The sequence below is a fragment of the Girardinichthys multiradiatus genome, chromosome 9, assembly GCF_021462225.1.
Source record: "Girardinichthys multiradiatus isolate DD_20200921_A chromosome 9, DD_fGirMul_XY1, whole genome shotgun sequence".
NCBI classification, from domain to species: Eukaryota; Metazoa; Chordata; class Actinopteri; order Cyprinodontiformes; family Goodeidae; genus Girardinichthys; species Girardinichthys multiradiatus.
In genome coordinates, this window is record NC_061802.1 from 16,265,160 (window position 1) to 16,280,908 (window position 15,749).

The 15,749-nt window shown below is 41.1% G+C and overlaps 2 protein-coding genes across 2 annotated transcripts; both read right to left on the minus strand.

Moving 5' to 3' along the window:
* Positions 1–2,632: 2,632 nt before the first annotated feature.
* On the minus strand, positions 2,633–6,644 carry LOC124873409 (forkhead box protein F2-like). Its single transcript, XM_047374047.1, has 2 exons — positions 5,214–6,644; positions 2,633–3,335 (listed from the first exon to the last, which is right to left on the minus strand). The coding sequence occupies exons 1-2, from the start codon at positions 6,187–6,189 to the stop codon at positions 3,163–3,165; spliced, it is 1,149 nt and encodes a 382-aa protein (XP_047230003.1). The 5' UTR covers positions 6,190–6,644; the 3' UTR covers positions 2,633–3,162.
* A 3,719-nt stretch (positions 6,645–10,363) lies between these two features.
* LOC124874165 (forkhead box protein Q1-like) lies at positions 10,364–11,875 on the minus strand. Its single transcript, XM_047375408.1, has one exon. The coding sequence runs from the start codon at positions 11,716–11,718 to the stop codon at positions 10,837–10,839; it is 882 nt and encodes a 293-aa protein (XP_047231364.1). The 5' UTR covers positions 11,719–11,875; the 3' UTR covers positions 10,364–10,836.
* Positions 11,876–15,749: the final 3,874 nt, after the last annotated feature.

Here is a 15,749-nt window from a genome sequence, read left to right on the forward strand (position 1 = left end):
GGTTTTGGCCACTAGATGGCAGTGGAACCTTGTTAATTAACGGGAAAGCGTCTTCACAAAAATCCAGCATTTGCAGAAGCAATGTTTGTAACTTGTATGTTGGAAAGCTTTTGGATAAAAATCAGAAATAACTTAATAATCACTCAGGTTTACTTTCTTTTAGACACACAATCTTCTGAAACTTTATTTACCAGTTCAACATGACACTCTCTATACCATAGTGTTCTTAAACGAGTCATTCTGTATTTTTGATCATGATTACTGAAATTTAATTACAATCAGATTTTGGCGCACATTTTTCGCCCGATCATTTTTTCCCATCCCATATACAGTTTTACCTGCAGGTTTTTTTTTAGGCATTTTCTAATTCATTCTTTGCCAACTTCTCAAGCTGACTCATCCTGACATTTTCAGTGTTACCACACGTGATCTTAGGCATGTCTTTCCTGGTTCAAAAAAACCCCAAAACTTTAACTTAAAATAAAATAAATAAATAAACAATGAGGTAACGGTGAAAACCGTTCTTTCTCACATGTAGCAAGAAGCTTAAGATGCCAGCTTACTTTAGACCGGCAGCATAGACCATCTGCATACCTGTGTTAGAGATGTGATGCGGCAAACCCAGAGAAAAAGCCACGTCTGCTTTGTGTTTGTGTGACGAAGCAGCTCTGTTTCAGTCTCATATGTTTACTGCACACTGAAAATACCACGTCCTTATATTTCCAGGGCCCCGGGTGGTTCGTGTGTTTATGTGGCGTCTGCAGATGTTGACAGCCCTTGATGGTCAGTATGGAGACTTCCAGCTGTGCAAAACAGCCTGGTGGTGTTTTTGACAAACAGTCATAGAAGTGGTGTCTAAATTCAATCAAAAAAAAAAAAAAAAACTCATTTTGGACGTATTTTAAAAGGGTTTTGACCTCCTGAGGTTCACGAAATAAATCAAAAATATTTTAACCTTTATGTCTATCTGTCGGCTAAGTGAAAAAGTGCAAAGGTTACTCGTTTTATTTATTCCACAACACTTTTTTGTGGAAGGTAACAAAGAGAAGCTTGGGTATGAGCATATTTTAGGCACTTTTTCATTCATTATCTCTGTTTAAAACTTCTTCCTGCACTTGTTTTACTATGACAGATTTATCTCACAATTGAACTCACCTTAGAAAGAACAACTTTAAACTTTATGATATAACGACCTTTAAAAATCTGTCTTAGACTGAATTATTCGAAGAATATAAATGCATTTCATGCTAATCTCATATTACACTAATAATGTTGATGTACTGATGTTTTTGGATCATGTTCTCTGTTTTTGCGCACATTTTTGGTTCAGATTTCTGTTTTCGCTTGAAGATTATCATTTATGCACCAACTGATAAACAATTGTAAATGCTCAATGCTTCAAAAATTAAAAATCTTCATATCCTAGAGCTAAAACTCCAAATTTCAATATAATTACTGTAATATTCTTATATATTCTGCTAAGAGGGTAAAAATAACTAGTGAAAAGTTAAGAATTTACATTAAATACAAAAAATAGTTAGTCAAAGATAATTTTTTAGAGGTGACGATCAGATTAATTGCTCCTAGTGTCAGTGAACATTTGCAGAAATGTTAGTGTTTGCAGGGAAAACCTGGAAATCCCTGTGGACAGACGGCGTGATGGAAACAAGGAAAAATACAAATGTAAAAACACTTTACAAGGAGGAATACTGCCCTCAAGACTTAGTCGTAGGCCTATTTAATATTTTAATATACTTGTCACTGAAACGCCTCTTTTGTAACCACAACAAATCTGAAAAAAACGTCTAAAAATATGCGAAAGAAATTTGCAATGAATCAAAAAAAAAAAAAAAAAAAATAGTCGAAGGTTTTTGTTATCAGAGATGGCAGAAAAACAGTAAAGAAAAAGAATACAAATGTTAAGGACAACAATAAAGACCAGCGTTTAGTTTGTTCTTCTCCCTGAAAACCTGAACTCTCCAGAAACTTTATATATATATATATATATATGTGTATATATATATATATATGTATATATATATATATATATATATATATATATATATATATATATACCTGTGTTACTTTATTTTCCTGTAAAGCCCAGTCGGAGTAGGAGTCCTGCAGTTAACACAAAAAATACAAGTATTGAGAGCGCTATGATTACGCTATATTTAACTTGTCATAACGATTACACTTCTTAAGTAAGTTGAACTTTATTTGTAGGATGTGCTGATAGAATTTCTGACTTTAACAAACGTCTAGGAGGTATTTTCCTTATATTGCCCATAAATTATAAACTGAGCCGTTTTAGGCCTATGTGTCCAGTTAAGGCTGAGCCTAAAAATCAGCCCATTTGATCAACTCTGACGAATTTTCAAAGACATTTAAACGTCTTTATTTTGACGTATTTTCAACGTTCACTTTTCAGCAACATTTTCGCGCAGTTTAGACGGAAAATAACGTCTTTTTGACGAAATTCTGCATAGGTTGAACACGATTGACCCACATTAAATATCTGCAGTGTCCAGAAGAATGAGTCTCCGCTGCGTGTATGTGACAGTCTCTATTTGATGTCGGGGTCTCATTTCTGTTGTCACTCCTGTGTTTGCAAAGATAGGGGCCTAAATCCTAAAATATATTTCAGCTTTATTGATACCTTTTACAAGACAAAAAAAAAAAAAAAAAGTTGGCAATGGTTATACAATAAGTGCAAGATTTGTTGCAGTTCATGGAAGTCTTAAGCGTTGTGTGTGTACTTATACAAATAATGTAAAACAAAACAAAAAAACATCGTTACATGGGATATAAGTAGTTTGCGCGTGTTACAAGGGCAAACGCATTAACAGTCGTGTTTCTGAGGCTTCTTTGGACGGAGAAAGGTCGTCAGAGTTCATAAAGGCGAAGTGGTTTTACTAAAAATGCCTCTGAGGTTTCTTCATTTGTTTCCTTCAATGCATTTTCTCCTTAAGTCAAACAGAAATAGATATATTTAAGTTGCACTCAAGAGGCAAACGTGAAAGTGGACGCGGAAACGTCCACGGATCCTTCAAAACCCGACACGTCCGCTGTTTTTTTTTCTTCTGTTTCTTCAGATGCGACGGAGCTGCAGTTTCACTGTGACCGTCGGTGCCCCTCCCTCCCTCTGCGGGGAGTCCGAGCTCACATCACGCACGGTTTGATGTCCTGACACACGCTCTGCGGGTGGTGGTGGTGGTGGTGGTGATAGTAGGATCCGCTGGCCGAGGGGTGGAAGGACGAGATGCCGTTAAAGTTCAACACAAAATCCTTCCTGTCGCACACCGAGGAGTGGCTCTGGTAGCGCGGAATGCCCACTGTGGAAACAGACACGGGGTGCAGACCTTTAAGTATTCCGTCCTCAACACAGAAATGCATCAAAGGGCTTTGCACAAAGACGATCTTAGACATGGGTGTTATTTTTATTTTTTGAATGGCCAGCGTAATTTTCTTCCCTGATCACAATAAAACTCAAATGTTTTTAATCATTCAAAGATTCAGGAATCTTTCTCGTTAGTTGCCTACGGTGATTTTCTAATCTCTTAAAAAAAAAAGAATAATAAGAATAAAAATGAACCTGATCCAGAACATTTTTATGATAATAATAATTAAACGAGGCAATTTCTCTTCATCTATGAAGCTACACTTAGATAGGTTCGGAAAATATTTATTTTTAACAAAGTTTCCACCCATGCAAGAGTTTTTGTTCTTTTATTATTTATTCTATTAATTGTCGTTATGGAATCTATAAGTGAATATTTACATATGTGCCAATGTTCTCCGGGACAAAACTGACAATTAGTGTGAGAAGAATGGCTGAGAAAAAAGGTTTTCCATAAGCAGGAGTAGGATCAACATGCATGCATTATTTATACTGATTATGCAGCAGTAAAGTCGGTCCCAAATTGTATTATTATTACTTGGATTGAACTTTAAAAGTTATGTAAAATGTTTTTTTATAGGATATCAAGTGGATCCTACCATCCAAACATTGTTTTTTTAATTCAAGTTTAAAATTACAGTAAAAATAAGACTTCCTAAGGAAGCTCATTAACATATCTGATTATCTTTATGTGAGATAGTTCCCGCTGGTTTATTTCATTTATTTTCATCCCTTTGATATGAATTAGGGAAAATACATTTGAGACAATTTCCCTTGAGGTCCCCAACTCAGCGACATTTCCTTTTTTAAACCTGATTCTGGTGGCCGTCATTTTGGGGTCTAAAAGTGAACCCTCTATTTCCAGAAACAGAAACAATAAATGAGGAGGTTTCATCGGGGGTCATAAGGACTCCAGATGTGAGTGTTTTTCAGGGGTGAGGCAGCAAGCCACAGTTTGCTGCTCTACGCCCGTTTTCACACACAACCCAGCAGCCTGTGTGACTGACAGCACCGTTACTCTGCAGCCTGCATCCTCCACTCAGCCTCTGCGTAAAGCAGAACAAGGCGGATGCGCCGCGGTTTAAATCCACCGCCGGTGTGGTCCGAGCTGCACAAGCTTTGTTTTGTTAACCTCTGGGACCCTTTCTGGGCTCCAGCGCGGTTCGCTCACCCCCGGGAAATCCCCAGACTTTAGTAAAGCTTTACTCTGTTCTGTTAAAGTAAATGAGGGTGAGCTGGAGAAGCAAAAAGCTTTTCTTTATTTTATTAACTACTGGCGAATTGACGGCAGTTAAAAAAGTAATCCTGCAACCTTTGCAGGACGCAGACTCTAGGATTTAACTTTTTTATTTAGTCAATGACCAAAGAGTGTTTTAAAACGTTATTTTATTAGACGTTTCATGCACGCTGATGAGGGGTTTTAGGTTGTAATTTAATCCATTTCTAATCACCTTACAATAACTGTAATGCTAATAATTATACTTTGCAGGAAAAAAACAAAAAAAAACATTCGGATCCCAAAATCCAAATGAAAAATGTGAGGGAAATTAAACTACATTATTCTAAACTACGAATCTATTATCTTAAATGGACAAAATCACCACCATTCAGATAAACGTTGGTATTCTGTGTATTATTTGTTAGTTATCATGTTGAAGCTACATGCTTCTTCTTTGGACTGGAATTTCTCCTGCAAATAAAATTTAAATGAGAGGTTTAAAGATATTAAATTTATTTTCCACTTGTACTTGGCCATATCAGACTGGTTTAATGCTCCCCAGTTTGAGCCATGAGCTGGTTTTGGTTTTGGTACCTGAAATGTCAGCTGAGTGGCTGTCTCTGCCGTTCTGGTGGAGGTAACTCTGCTCCAAAGAATAAGGCGACATGCCGGAGTGTAAACCAGAGGATGCCGGGCTGCTGGAGGCCAGGGGCTGCTGTTTGATGTAATGGGACCCGGCGGAGGAAGCCCAGTGCGCCGACGTGGAGGCGTACGGGGAGTGTCCGTCCAGCGCGCTGGCCATGGCAGGAGAAGACGGGACGGGGCTGCTGCTGCTGTCCGGCCCGTACTCCCCACTCGGAGGGACGGGACAGCTCGCCATGTACGTAGATCCGGGGCTGGGGGACATGTGGGGGACGTGGTGGCCCCCGCTCAGGCCGTCGTATCCTCCAGTCATCGAATTGCTCATCATGTCCAGGTTGTAGCTGTTGCTGTGACAGGCGAGGGTGGCGGATGGAGCCTGGAAGTCGAAGCTCTGCGGGAGAATGGAGGTGCCGAAGCCGATGCCGTTCATCATCCTGTACATGGGCTTCAATGCTTGGCATTTCCTCCTGAAGCCTCTAGGTCTACGTCGAAACGAACCCTCTTCGAACATGAACTCGCTGCCCGGATCGATGGTCCAGTAGTGGCCTTTTCCAGGCCGGCCTAGTCCTTTGGGTAGCTTGATGAAGCACTCGTTCAGTGACAAATTGTGTCGGACTGAGTTCTTCCAGCCCTGATACGAACCCCTGAAGAACGGGAAGCGAGCCTGTAGGAACTGGTAGATCTCACTGAGGGTCAGCCGTTTGGTGGGTGAGCTTTGTATTGCCATGACGATGAGAGCGATGTAGGAGTACGGCGGCTTTTCTGGTCGCCTCAAACCCGAACTGCTCTTCTTTCCTTTGGCGCTCGCAGAAGCGCTTTCCGTGGCGGCCTGTGGGCTCAGCATGGCGGGGTGCAGGACGCCGGACGTCGGGCTGGATCTCAGAAGAGGCGGAGGGTCCAGCTGCTGCTGAGTGGTCTCGGTTGTCATGTCAGCTCTGACGTACAGTTGGCGTAGATAAAAGAGAGAGGGAGGGAGAAAAGGCTCAGGAGCAAAATATATGCAGAGTTTCAGCGGTCAGTGGGCGCTGCACCACCAGTGGTCCCCAGAATCTGAGCGCAAAATGGAGTGAATTCTGTCTCCAGTTACGCACGACTCTCCCGTTACGCACAGTGCTTCTTTGACGCATGCAGAACGCACGGTGGCTACGCGCTGACAGAGAGAGGAAGAGGAAGGGAGAGTGGGGGGAGTTGGTTATCCACTGGAGACTGAGTGTCCAGGGCTCCACTGGGTGTCACACCGGCGCTAAGTGGCGCTGTGTGACGCGCCGGGTGGCCATCGACCTCCTCAATGAAGGAAGCACAAAAAAACCCTGGGTCTTATTGCACGCAAGAGTCCAGACAAACAAATCCCGACCACCTATCGTTTCACAAATCTCTCTTCTCTCTGTGGGAGCCCCCACCCTTTCTCCTCAACTTCACTCTCAGTGACGAAAACAGCCTCCCTCGACCCCTCCCACACCAACGCCAGATCTGGCCCTAGTCCACTTGCAGTTTCGAGCAATGTGAGCGCCTCACATTCTCTCCACTCCTTGTCTTCTTTTTCCCTCCCACCTCTTCTCCCCAAGCCTGGACTCTACGCAAATAAGCGATTTATCAAACCTGCCCCAGACATCCCAATCAACAGCGCCACACGCCTTCCGCACAAGGTAAAAAATACCCCTCATTTTTAAATGACGCAATTTGAGCCATAAAGCATATCGCACCACAATATCTCAAAAAATCTGTCACAGAGCTCAGAACATACAATGCGTCCCCATTTCTGAAGATTGTCTATAACTGTGAGTTATTTGTATTATCTTGCACATAATTTCCTCCCAAAATGATCCAGAGGATAACAAAAACAAATAGTGGCGGTGCCGGAGTGCAGAGGGACGAATTGGAGGTGGTGGTCTTTACCGTGCGTGTGTAAGTGGAGTGGGGGAGTGGGCTGCTCTGAGTAAATGACTTTGACATGAGTGGAAGCAGGCTTTTTCCATCAAGCCCGGCCCTGGATACCACACACAGCGCACCAGTGTCAGTTTACCGCCCCGGGGCCGCAGCTTGTCCCCGGGGCCCCGCGTTCATTAGAGAGAGAAAAGCGAAATTAGGCGAGCGGGCGTCGACAGTTTCCGCTCCTATGGAAACATCACACACAGATTTGTCCGACATGATGGAGTTCCATATCCCATAAAGGTAATATCAACGTCCTGCGCTTCAGCGGAGTGGTCATAAACACAAAAGAATCAAAAAGCCATAAAGTGAGATTTGTTTTATCCAAATAAACCTTCACAGAAGTTATCAGCATAACAATTAAACATATACTCTGATTAATTTCGTGCCCTCAAATGTTCGTTTATCCTTTGAGGCCCTTAAACGTGTAGATGTTTCCAAACACACACCCGCTTCACCAACCTTTGCACTTTACAAAACAAAAGGCTGTGCATGTGGATAAAAATCAGTTTCCCACAACGATACACACACACACACACACACACACACACACACACACACACACACACACGCACACACACCAGAAACGGCTCCAGAAATTTCCTGCGACATCAAAAAAACTTATGACCCCCGCTGAGATCAGGATGCCTCGGTTTGCCGAGGGAATCTTTGTTCTGAGGGCCCGCTTTGAAGACGCTGATCCGGCCGCTTTTTGCGGACCACAGCTTCATTTCGGTTCTAATTTGGTCTGTCGGAAATATCACAACTATCATAACTATGCAGACGTTTTGGGGATGGAGCGTTCCGGACTTGTATTATATGATGGCTGGGGACCCAAAATGAGCACCGTTCCATCAGAATGACAGCTTGTCTGTTTTTATGGCCACGCTATAATTTGTTTCTATCTATTTATCATAACTTAAAGCCAAATAAAGAAACAGTAGTTATTACGTGCATTAAATTGCCCCACATTTTTATTATTTTACTTAGAACTAATACAGTAAAATACAGTATGTTCAGGCCTTGTGGGAAGTAGTGTAATATTTGTTTGGCTGCTATGCTTTTGTCTTGCCTCTCTGCTTGTGTTTCCTGCGGTGGTGCAGGGAGCTTTGGAGCTGCCTCTGCAGGACTCTGGGAGGTCAGACGCGGTTCACTTTGGCCGGAGTGACAGACTGTTTGGACTTCCTAACATTGTGCCTGCTTTACAGTTCAGTTTTAATCTTCAGTGCCTCTCATTTGGAGCCCGATTAGGCCTCGTGTTCAGCGAAGACAGGGATGCAAAATTTGAAGCATGCGCATTAGCAGCAAAAAAAAAAAAAAGGTGCTAACCGCGTGAGACGCTGTCAACGTTTCAAGTCACGTGACTGCACCTCAGACAGGTGTGCTGTTCCGGTGTTTCACCTGCAGGTTGCAGCATTGTCCCTGCAAACAGAGAAGTCTCACCTGTCACCTGGCGCGCTTCTCTTCCTCCCATTGGCATCTGTTCAGTTCTCAGCTGGTTTGAAGTTTGTGAAGTTTGTGAGTATAAGTGAACTGCGGAATGAAATAAGCATTTGGGCCCTTAACATAAATAACGTCACACTAATTGTTCAAAGATATGTTTTTAAAGCCCTTGTGAATATTTTTATCTCGTAGATAAATTTAAAGACAAAATCTGTTCCCATTTATGCTTTAAAGTAAAAGCATGTAAAAACAAAAAACCTGATATTTTATTCCATTTTTTTTCTAAATACACATAAATGCTTTAAAATAACCCTTGTTTTATTTAGTGTTTTATTGATGGAGGTGAACTCGAATATTTATAATGCTGCATTGAATTTCTTTTATTCTTTTCTCACTTTGGTGCTGAAATTCCGGTTATTTAATTTATCCTAAAATGGTATCTAAAATAATTAAATGAAAGGTCCACAGGGTGATTAATTTGATTTAGTTGGGTTGCTGCTGATTTCACATCAAACCTTGAGAACTTAGAGGCGCAACTATAATTCTGAGAAAAACAAAGATTGACGGTACTGGGATGATTTGAACGGAATTTGTACAGTTTTGAGTTTGTATGTAAGTGAATGTGAATCGGACCTGTTTGTATTTGAGATGAGCTTTGTTGTTTTTTTACGGTATAACTTAATTAAACTTCTGCATGGGGAGTGATCACTTCGTAATAGATGAGTTCATTGCCAGGTATTGTTGATTTCTGCATTCAATTCTACCAGTTGTTTCTAAGAAGACTCTTTCTTGGATGTTTTTTTGTTTGTTTGTTTGGAATGTCGGTTTCAGGGCCGTAGAGAACAACTGAGCCCCCTCTGGTCAGAAACTTTTAACAAACTGCGGGACGTGGGCGTGGATACTTCTCTAAAGCAGAACAGGATAAAACAAACAAGTCATTTTTTCCCCCCTTTTTTTATACTGGATGTGACGCATTCCACAGCGCAGACATCTAATTCAATATTTTAATGGTTAACAAATTATCTTTAAAAAAATAATCCTGTGTATTCCAGTTTAAAAAATAGTATGTACCGATTTCATCACATTATAATTAAAGTATTAGAGTATATTCCATGTTCTATCATGGCAAAAAAATACTAACAGCAGTGATCATTTAATTAAAATGTTCTAATGTGTTCTTCTGGATTAGGAAATGATCACAAACTGCTTTATTTTAGGATGTAGACGTCTAGTCTGAGACAGATCTGATTTGCTGCGGCCCTGAAAGCAAACAGCGTTGCTTGTTTGAAATGCGCTGTTCAGAATTATTTGTTATAACAAATAATTGTCCTCTCAGATAAACAGCGCAGATATATATTGTGATGCATCACGGCCTCAGTGTGTGCTGGGCAGACTCTATATAATAACAGAGCAATTTAATAATTTAAAACGTCACTGTGGTTATGTTTAATATTGGTTTCATATTTTTAATGTTGTTCCTGTTGTATTTTCCTCTCGTTTTTTTTTCTTTTCTCTCCGAAAACGCTAAAGTGGGCATAACGTTTGTTTGTACTAAATTAAACTCACATGATTTAAAGGTTGGTACCCAGCATTATTAAACACTAACATGATGTGATTTTGCAGCAGGTGTTTCATCTACAACTCCCTCCCATTTGCACCTGTTCTTCTTCAAATATCCCCCATCCCAATTTTCTTTGATTTCTTTAATGGAAAAGTCATCAACAGCAGGGTCCCATTGTTTCATGTTTTTTATTCATAAAAATACCAAGCATGCATCTATCAATCAACCGTCCAATCAATCAGCCTTTGGAAAACCTTTTCATGTTTCCATGCATTTTCTCGTGCAGCCGCATAAATGCGGCGTCGTCAATATTTAATATATTATACATATTATACATTACAGCAGTTCATACAAAACATGAAAATATAAATAAAGCGACAGATTTATTTTTTAAGAAACTAAGGAAATGACCAACGAACCGTGAATACATGATGACAAACACAACTAACACGCGCACACACTCACACACACAAAAGAAAAACCTGATGACAATGTTTTTAGTTTGTCACCAGATCTATGTTGACAACACAAAGCGTTTGCTTTCGACTCTACAGTAGTTTGGTCACTATGAGTCCCGTACAGTTAAATAAGTAAAGCGCTGGGGGCGATGGGAACGCCCATCTAGGAGCAGTCTATGTGTTTTTATGACAGCAGGGAGTCTATGTGGAAGCCTCGGGCTCTGCTGGGCACCTTGAAGGCGGCGTCAGGTGCGGCCCTGCCAGCGGCTGTTGCCTGCAGGTACGGATCCCTACCGGGCTCGGTTCTGCTGTACGCCGCCTCGGAAAGATACGTATGCTGGACCGAATAGTTCAGAGCGTAAGGCAGTGTGTGGGCCCCTGGGGGCCAGTACATCCGTGGGGTGGGGTTCTGTGCGTCAGGGTGGTGCTCCTCTCTCCTTTTGAACGGCGTGCTGAGGATGCTGTCGATGGCGAAGGAGCTGGAGAACTTGACCCCCACTCTCTCCTCAGGGGCGGGGAGCCGGGTGTTCCCACTCAGCATGTCCGGGCTCTCCTGCTCTTTAGGACCCTTCTTGGCGATGCGCTTCCTCCTGCGCCGGAACACCCCATCAGCGAAGGTGTACTCGCTGTGCGGGTTCAGCATCCAGTAGTTGTCCTTGCCCCAGGGCCGGGAGGGGTCCCGGAGGACTTTGAGGAAGCAGTCGTTGAGTGACAGGTTGTGACGCACGGAGTTCCTCCAGCCCGTGTAGCTGCCGCGGAAGAACGGGAACTTCTTCATCAGATAGTCGTTGATCTCTGCCAGTGTCAGGCGACCGCTGCTGGACTCCCGGATGGCCATGGCGATGAGGGCGATGTAGGAGTAAGGGGGCTTTGGTCTGCGGGTGTAGGGTTTCCCTTTGCCGCCCTCGCTGCTTTGAGTGACAGGTGCCGGGCTGTTGGCCACGCAGTCCCCGTCGGAGCCCAGCTCGTCTCCGGACAGAGGAGAGGGAAGCCCTCCTTCTGGCTCCATGCACAGCTCCAGTGGCTTCTTCACAAAGTGGTGCGCGGAGAAAACCTCAAGTTTCATTTCCCCCAATCAAAAATGAAGAAAAGTCAGAACTTGCGTCGCAGCTGATCAGCAGAGCAGGTGGAGTTGTCCTGTCAGCTGTGTCGGAATGTTTATGATGTGTAGAAGTGCTTGCAGGCACCCTGAGCGTCAGTGTGGAGCTGTAGAAAACAGATCTGTCTCCCGAGACACTGGTCTTGCTTTAATATAATGCCTCCGCAAGGGACAGCCCACGGGCGGGGTTTGTACGTCAAATCCATTGAAGCGGTTGCTATGTATGTAGATGTATGTTCACAATTGGAAGCTGGCATGCAAAGCCAGGGAGGGGAGAAAAAGAAAAGAGGGTGGATAAAAGAGGCGAGACAACGCAGGTAAAACAAATATCATTACAGTCAAAAGCACATCTATCTATCTATCTATCTATCTATCTATCTATCTATCTATCTATCTATCCATCTATCTATCTATCTATCTATCTATCTATCTATCTATCTATCTATCTATCTATCTATCTATCTATCTATCTATCTATCTATCTATCTATCTATCTATCTATCTATCTATCTATCTATCTATCTATCTATCTATCTATCTATCTATCTATCTATCTATCTATCTATCTATCTATCTATCTATCTATCTATCTATCTATCTATCTATCTATCTATCTATCTATCTATCTATCTATCTATCTGTCTATCTAGAAAACCACCAGACAGACAGATTTTGAGCAGATTAACAAACAAGAATGCTTTTTTTTACAACTTGAACTCCTGTCATACCTTCAGTGGAACGAGGAAGAAAGGCAAAAACAACACATATTAAAGAAACATATTTGGATGAGATCCACCTAAACCACAATGACTATGTAAATTCACAGGATAGCCAACAAGATGAGAGGAAAAAAATAGATTGTCTGATAGGTCATTGTAAGTTCAAAGGAGAAGGCCAATAAGACCTGCCTTCAAACCAGCATGTTTCTGCTGATATACTGTGTTTAGCTTTCTCCAAAAATTTGCATCATGGCTAATCATGGTCTCACCTGTTCAGAGGACATCGCTCCTGAGGTCTTGTGGTTCATTCACATGCAACTTTGCAAACCTAAGTTGTGCTGACATATTCTTTTTAGAGGGAAGAGGCTTCTAGGCCATACTTGCCATTTTTTTTCTGTCATGAACTTTAACATTTAACACACTGAGGTCGTCCCAATCTGAGATGGAAGTTGTTGGTGTTTTTTTTTTTTTTTTGCTATTTCAATTAGAAGTGCATAGTCTGTACTTGGCGTGAATGCACTTCAAATGTTCTTAATGTGAATAATCTTTTCCCCAGCAATATAAAGGACTTTAAATAATTTGGAAATTGCATTATAAGTTGCAGTGAAACTTGTCACTCCAGTTTTCTTGCTGATGTCCTTCTGTCTTAGCATTGAATTGACACTTCTTGGAACATTACTGTATCTTCTGTGTTTCAAACACCTAATGGCTTTAAAGTCACCTGCCTGAATTAGACATTCAAGGCGAATCTAATGCAAAAATACATTTCCATGTTCCCTTAAACTGTTCAGACATTTATTAGATCATTTAAATCATAACCAAAACCAAAACTACTAAAATGAATTGTGCTTCCCCTGCAGCACGCTGAGTTCAGACCTTTTCCATATACTTGAAATTATATTTCATAGCTGTGTTTTAGTCCTGTCCACTGAAATTTAAAAGGGACCATAGCTGGAGTAAACTGGTAAATTCACACAGCTGGTGCCTTTAAATCAAACGTTAGTGGCACTAACTCCTCCTCTGTCATCACCTCAGCCGGATGACGAGACTGACCTGACGTAGAAAAGTTAACAAGAGTTATGAACTTCAGGGTAGTTAAACTGTTGTCTTGGCCACTCCTTCTCCCTCACCTGTTTATAGTGGGCCCTGAACACTAACTCGAGCTTCTACTTTGTCCACTACTTTAATATTATGCATTTGCACCGACATATTATAAATGATTAAAAAAGCGAACATCTGATTGAGTAAATAGATAGCAAATACCTCATAGCCACTGTAAAACATCTATGGACCTCCAAAGAGCAGACATGTTTAAGTTTTGTACCTTTGAGGTGTAAAAAGCAGTTTAAATTTATCACCTTTGATGCTCATGAAAGGCCTAAATACAGACAGTAAAAAACTGTTTGATTGTGGGTGTGAAAGCAAGCAGATTTTGGAAGAGCGTATAGGTTATCTACGCAAGCATGTACTTAAAGTCATGTCTGTGTTTACAGTTATGTTAAAAAGGCCTGAAGAGGGCTAGTTTTTGTGTATTAAATGTTCTCAATTTGTTTGGTTACTGTTCAGCTCAACTATGGTACAGTGTAAATGTTTTCTTTGCTCTACGGTTAACCTTTTATTGTTTTCCATGTACCCTACTGTAGTAGAATATCGTGCTGTAAAAATATTCAGAGAATGGACAAGTATGGTAAAAAGGAGGGATTTCAGGACCTGAAAAATAATGTCATGGCTTTGAAAAAAAAAAAAAAAAATAGAATGCAGCAAAGTACATGACCTGAGAGAACCATAATCCTACAGAGGATCCTCTGCTGTAAGTTCTCCACAAATGTATTTATACCGTTTAAACATTTTCACGTTTTATCACATTACAAAATTAAACTTTATGCCATATGAAAGACCAACACAAAGCAGTGCATACACACACTTTTAAATTTGATATCTAAATATAATCCGTTGCAACCTGTTTTCCTCAAATGTCTCCTAGCCTGTGTGTGTCATCAACTGTAACCGACAAGCCAAACGAGGATTGATGAGAAAATCCCCATATTGTTCATAGTTACTCTGGAAGAGCTACAGAGATTCACAGCTCAAGTGGTATTGTTTTTCTTCAGCAAGGACCCTGAAGCTGGCCAGAGCTTATGGATAGTCCTAAACAAATGGAGGTCCTGTAGAGAACCCGTTAGAGGCTGCAAAAGGGCTGAATACAAATATACATAAAATCCCCATAAAAACACGGACGGTTAAGGTTGTTACATGACAATATGTAAAAAAGTTCAAAGGACATGATTACTTTTGTATGGCATCTTGTATCGTACTGTTAAGACTCTACTTTTTAAAATACAAAAGGGTGCTAAACTGTTTTCTTTGTGATTTTTTTATAGATTTGGCTGATTTAAATGGAAATTAACTGTACCCCCACAGGCTGCTGGTAACAAAGTGTGTAAGAGTTCAATTTAAGGTTGTGGTTTTGCTAAGTTCTCCTTAATGAGTACACACAACAGTGGTTCATTCCTTAAGGTTAGAGGGCTTTTTATGCCTGAATGATCTAAAAATGGTCAGTTACTAGGCTGAAAAGAACGAAAACAACAGCTAAAGTCAAAAGATTAGCTCCTGTGTTTCTGAGTGACCTTATCACAATCTGTTTTGCAGAATGATGAATGCCAGAGAGATCAAAGGCAGTCAGATATCAAAGTTAAATCTCTTAACTCCGTTATTTGTTTAGTTTTTAGTTTTTTTTTTCTGGAACAGCTGATAGTTAAAAACAAGAAAATGTTTTTGCAGAAACTCATGATGACGACCGCTGTGAGGCTAAATCCAGAGCTGAGGAAACCATCATTATCGCCCCGCTGGCGAGACGCAGAGAAAGATGGTCCCACACAGCTTGGCTGATGGTGGGTGTTGCTGCATTGTTTTTTTTTTTATATTTGTTTTCAAAATTGCAGTGAAGCTGGATTTAATTTCACTTTCTCTGCCAGAATGACTACACCTCACACATATATGCTGTAAAGAGAGCACCTGTGCTCAGTTTGAAATCAGAGGTGGAAATGTGGCTCCCCAGGAGGTATTGGTGCACTGTAGCATTATCTTTTCCACTTGGATTTTTGGGTTATGGTAGATCTAAATCTGTTACACATTTCAAGAAGTAAGGCATCAGGTTTTAACTTTAGATTCTGCTGATATACGGTTCCATGGATGTCATGGACCGCTTTCAGGATGCATTTGAACTGCTGAACCTTATCTAATGTGGAATGATCAAGACAACAGACTACTAACTATTGC

What these genes read in the sequence shown, in the direction of transcription:
- LOC124873409 (XM_047374047.1), bottom strand. Translation starts at nt 6,189, where the DNA reads ATGACAACCGAGACCACTCAGCAGCAGCTGGACCCTCCGCCTCTTCTG. An exon ending in CCACTCAGCTGACATTTCAG is followed by an intron (nt 3,336 to 5,213) that starts GTACCAAAACCA and finishes CTGTTTCCACAG; the next exon opens with TGGGCATTCCGCGCTACCAG.
- LOC124874165 (XM_047375408.1), bottom strand. Translation starts at nt 11,718, where the DNA reads ATGAAACTTGAGGTTTTCTCCGCGCACCACTTTGTGAAGAAGCCACTG.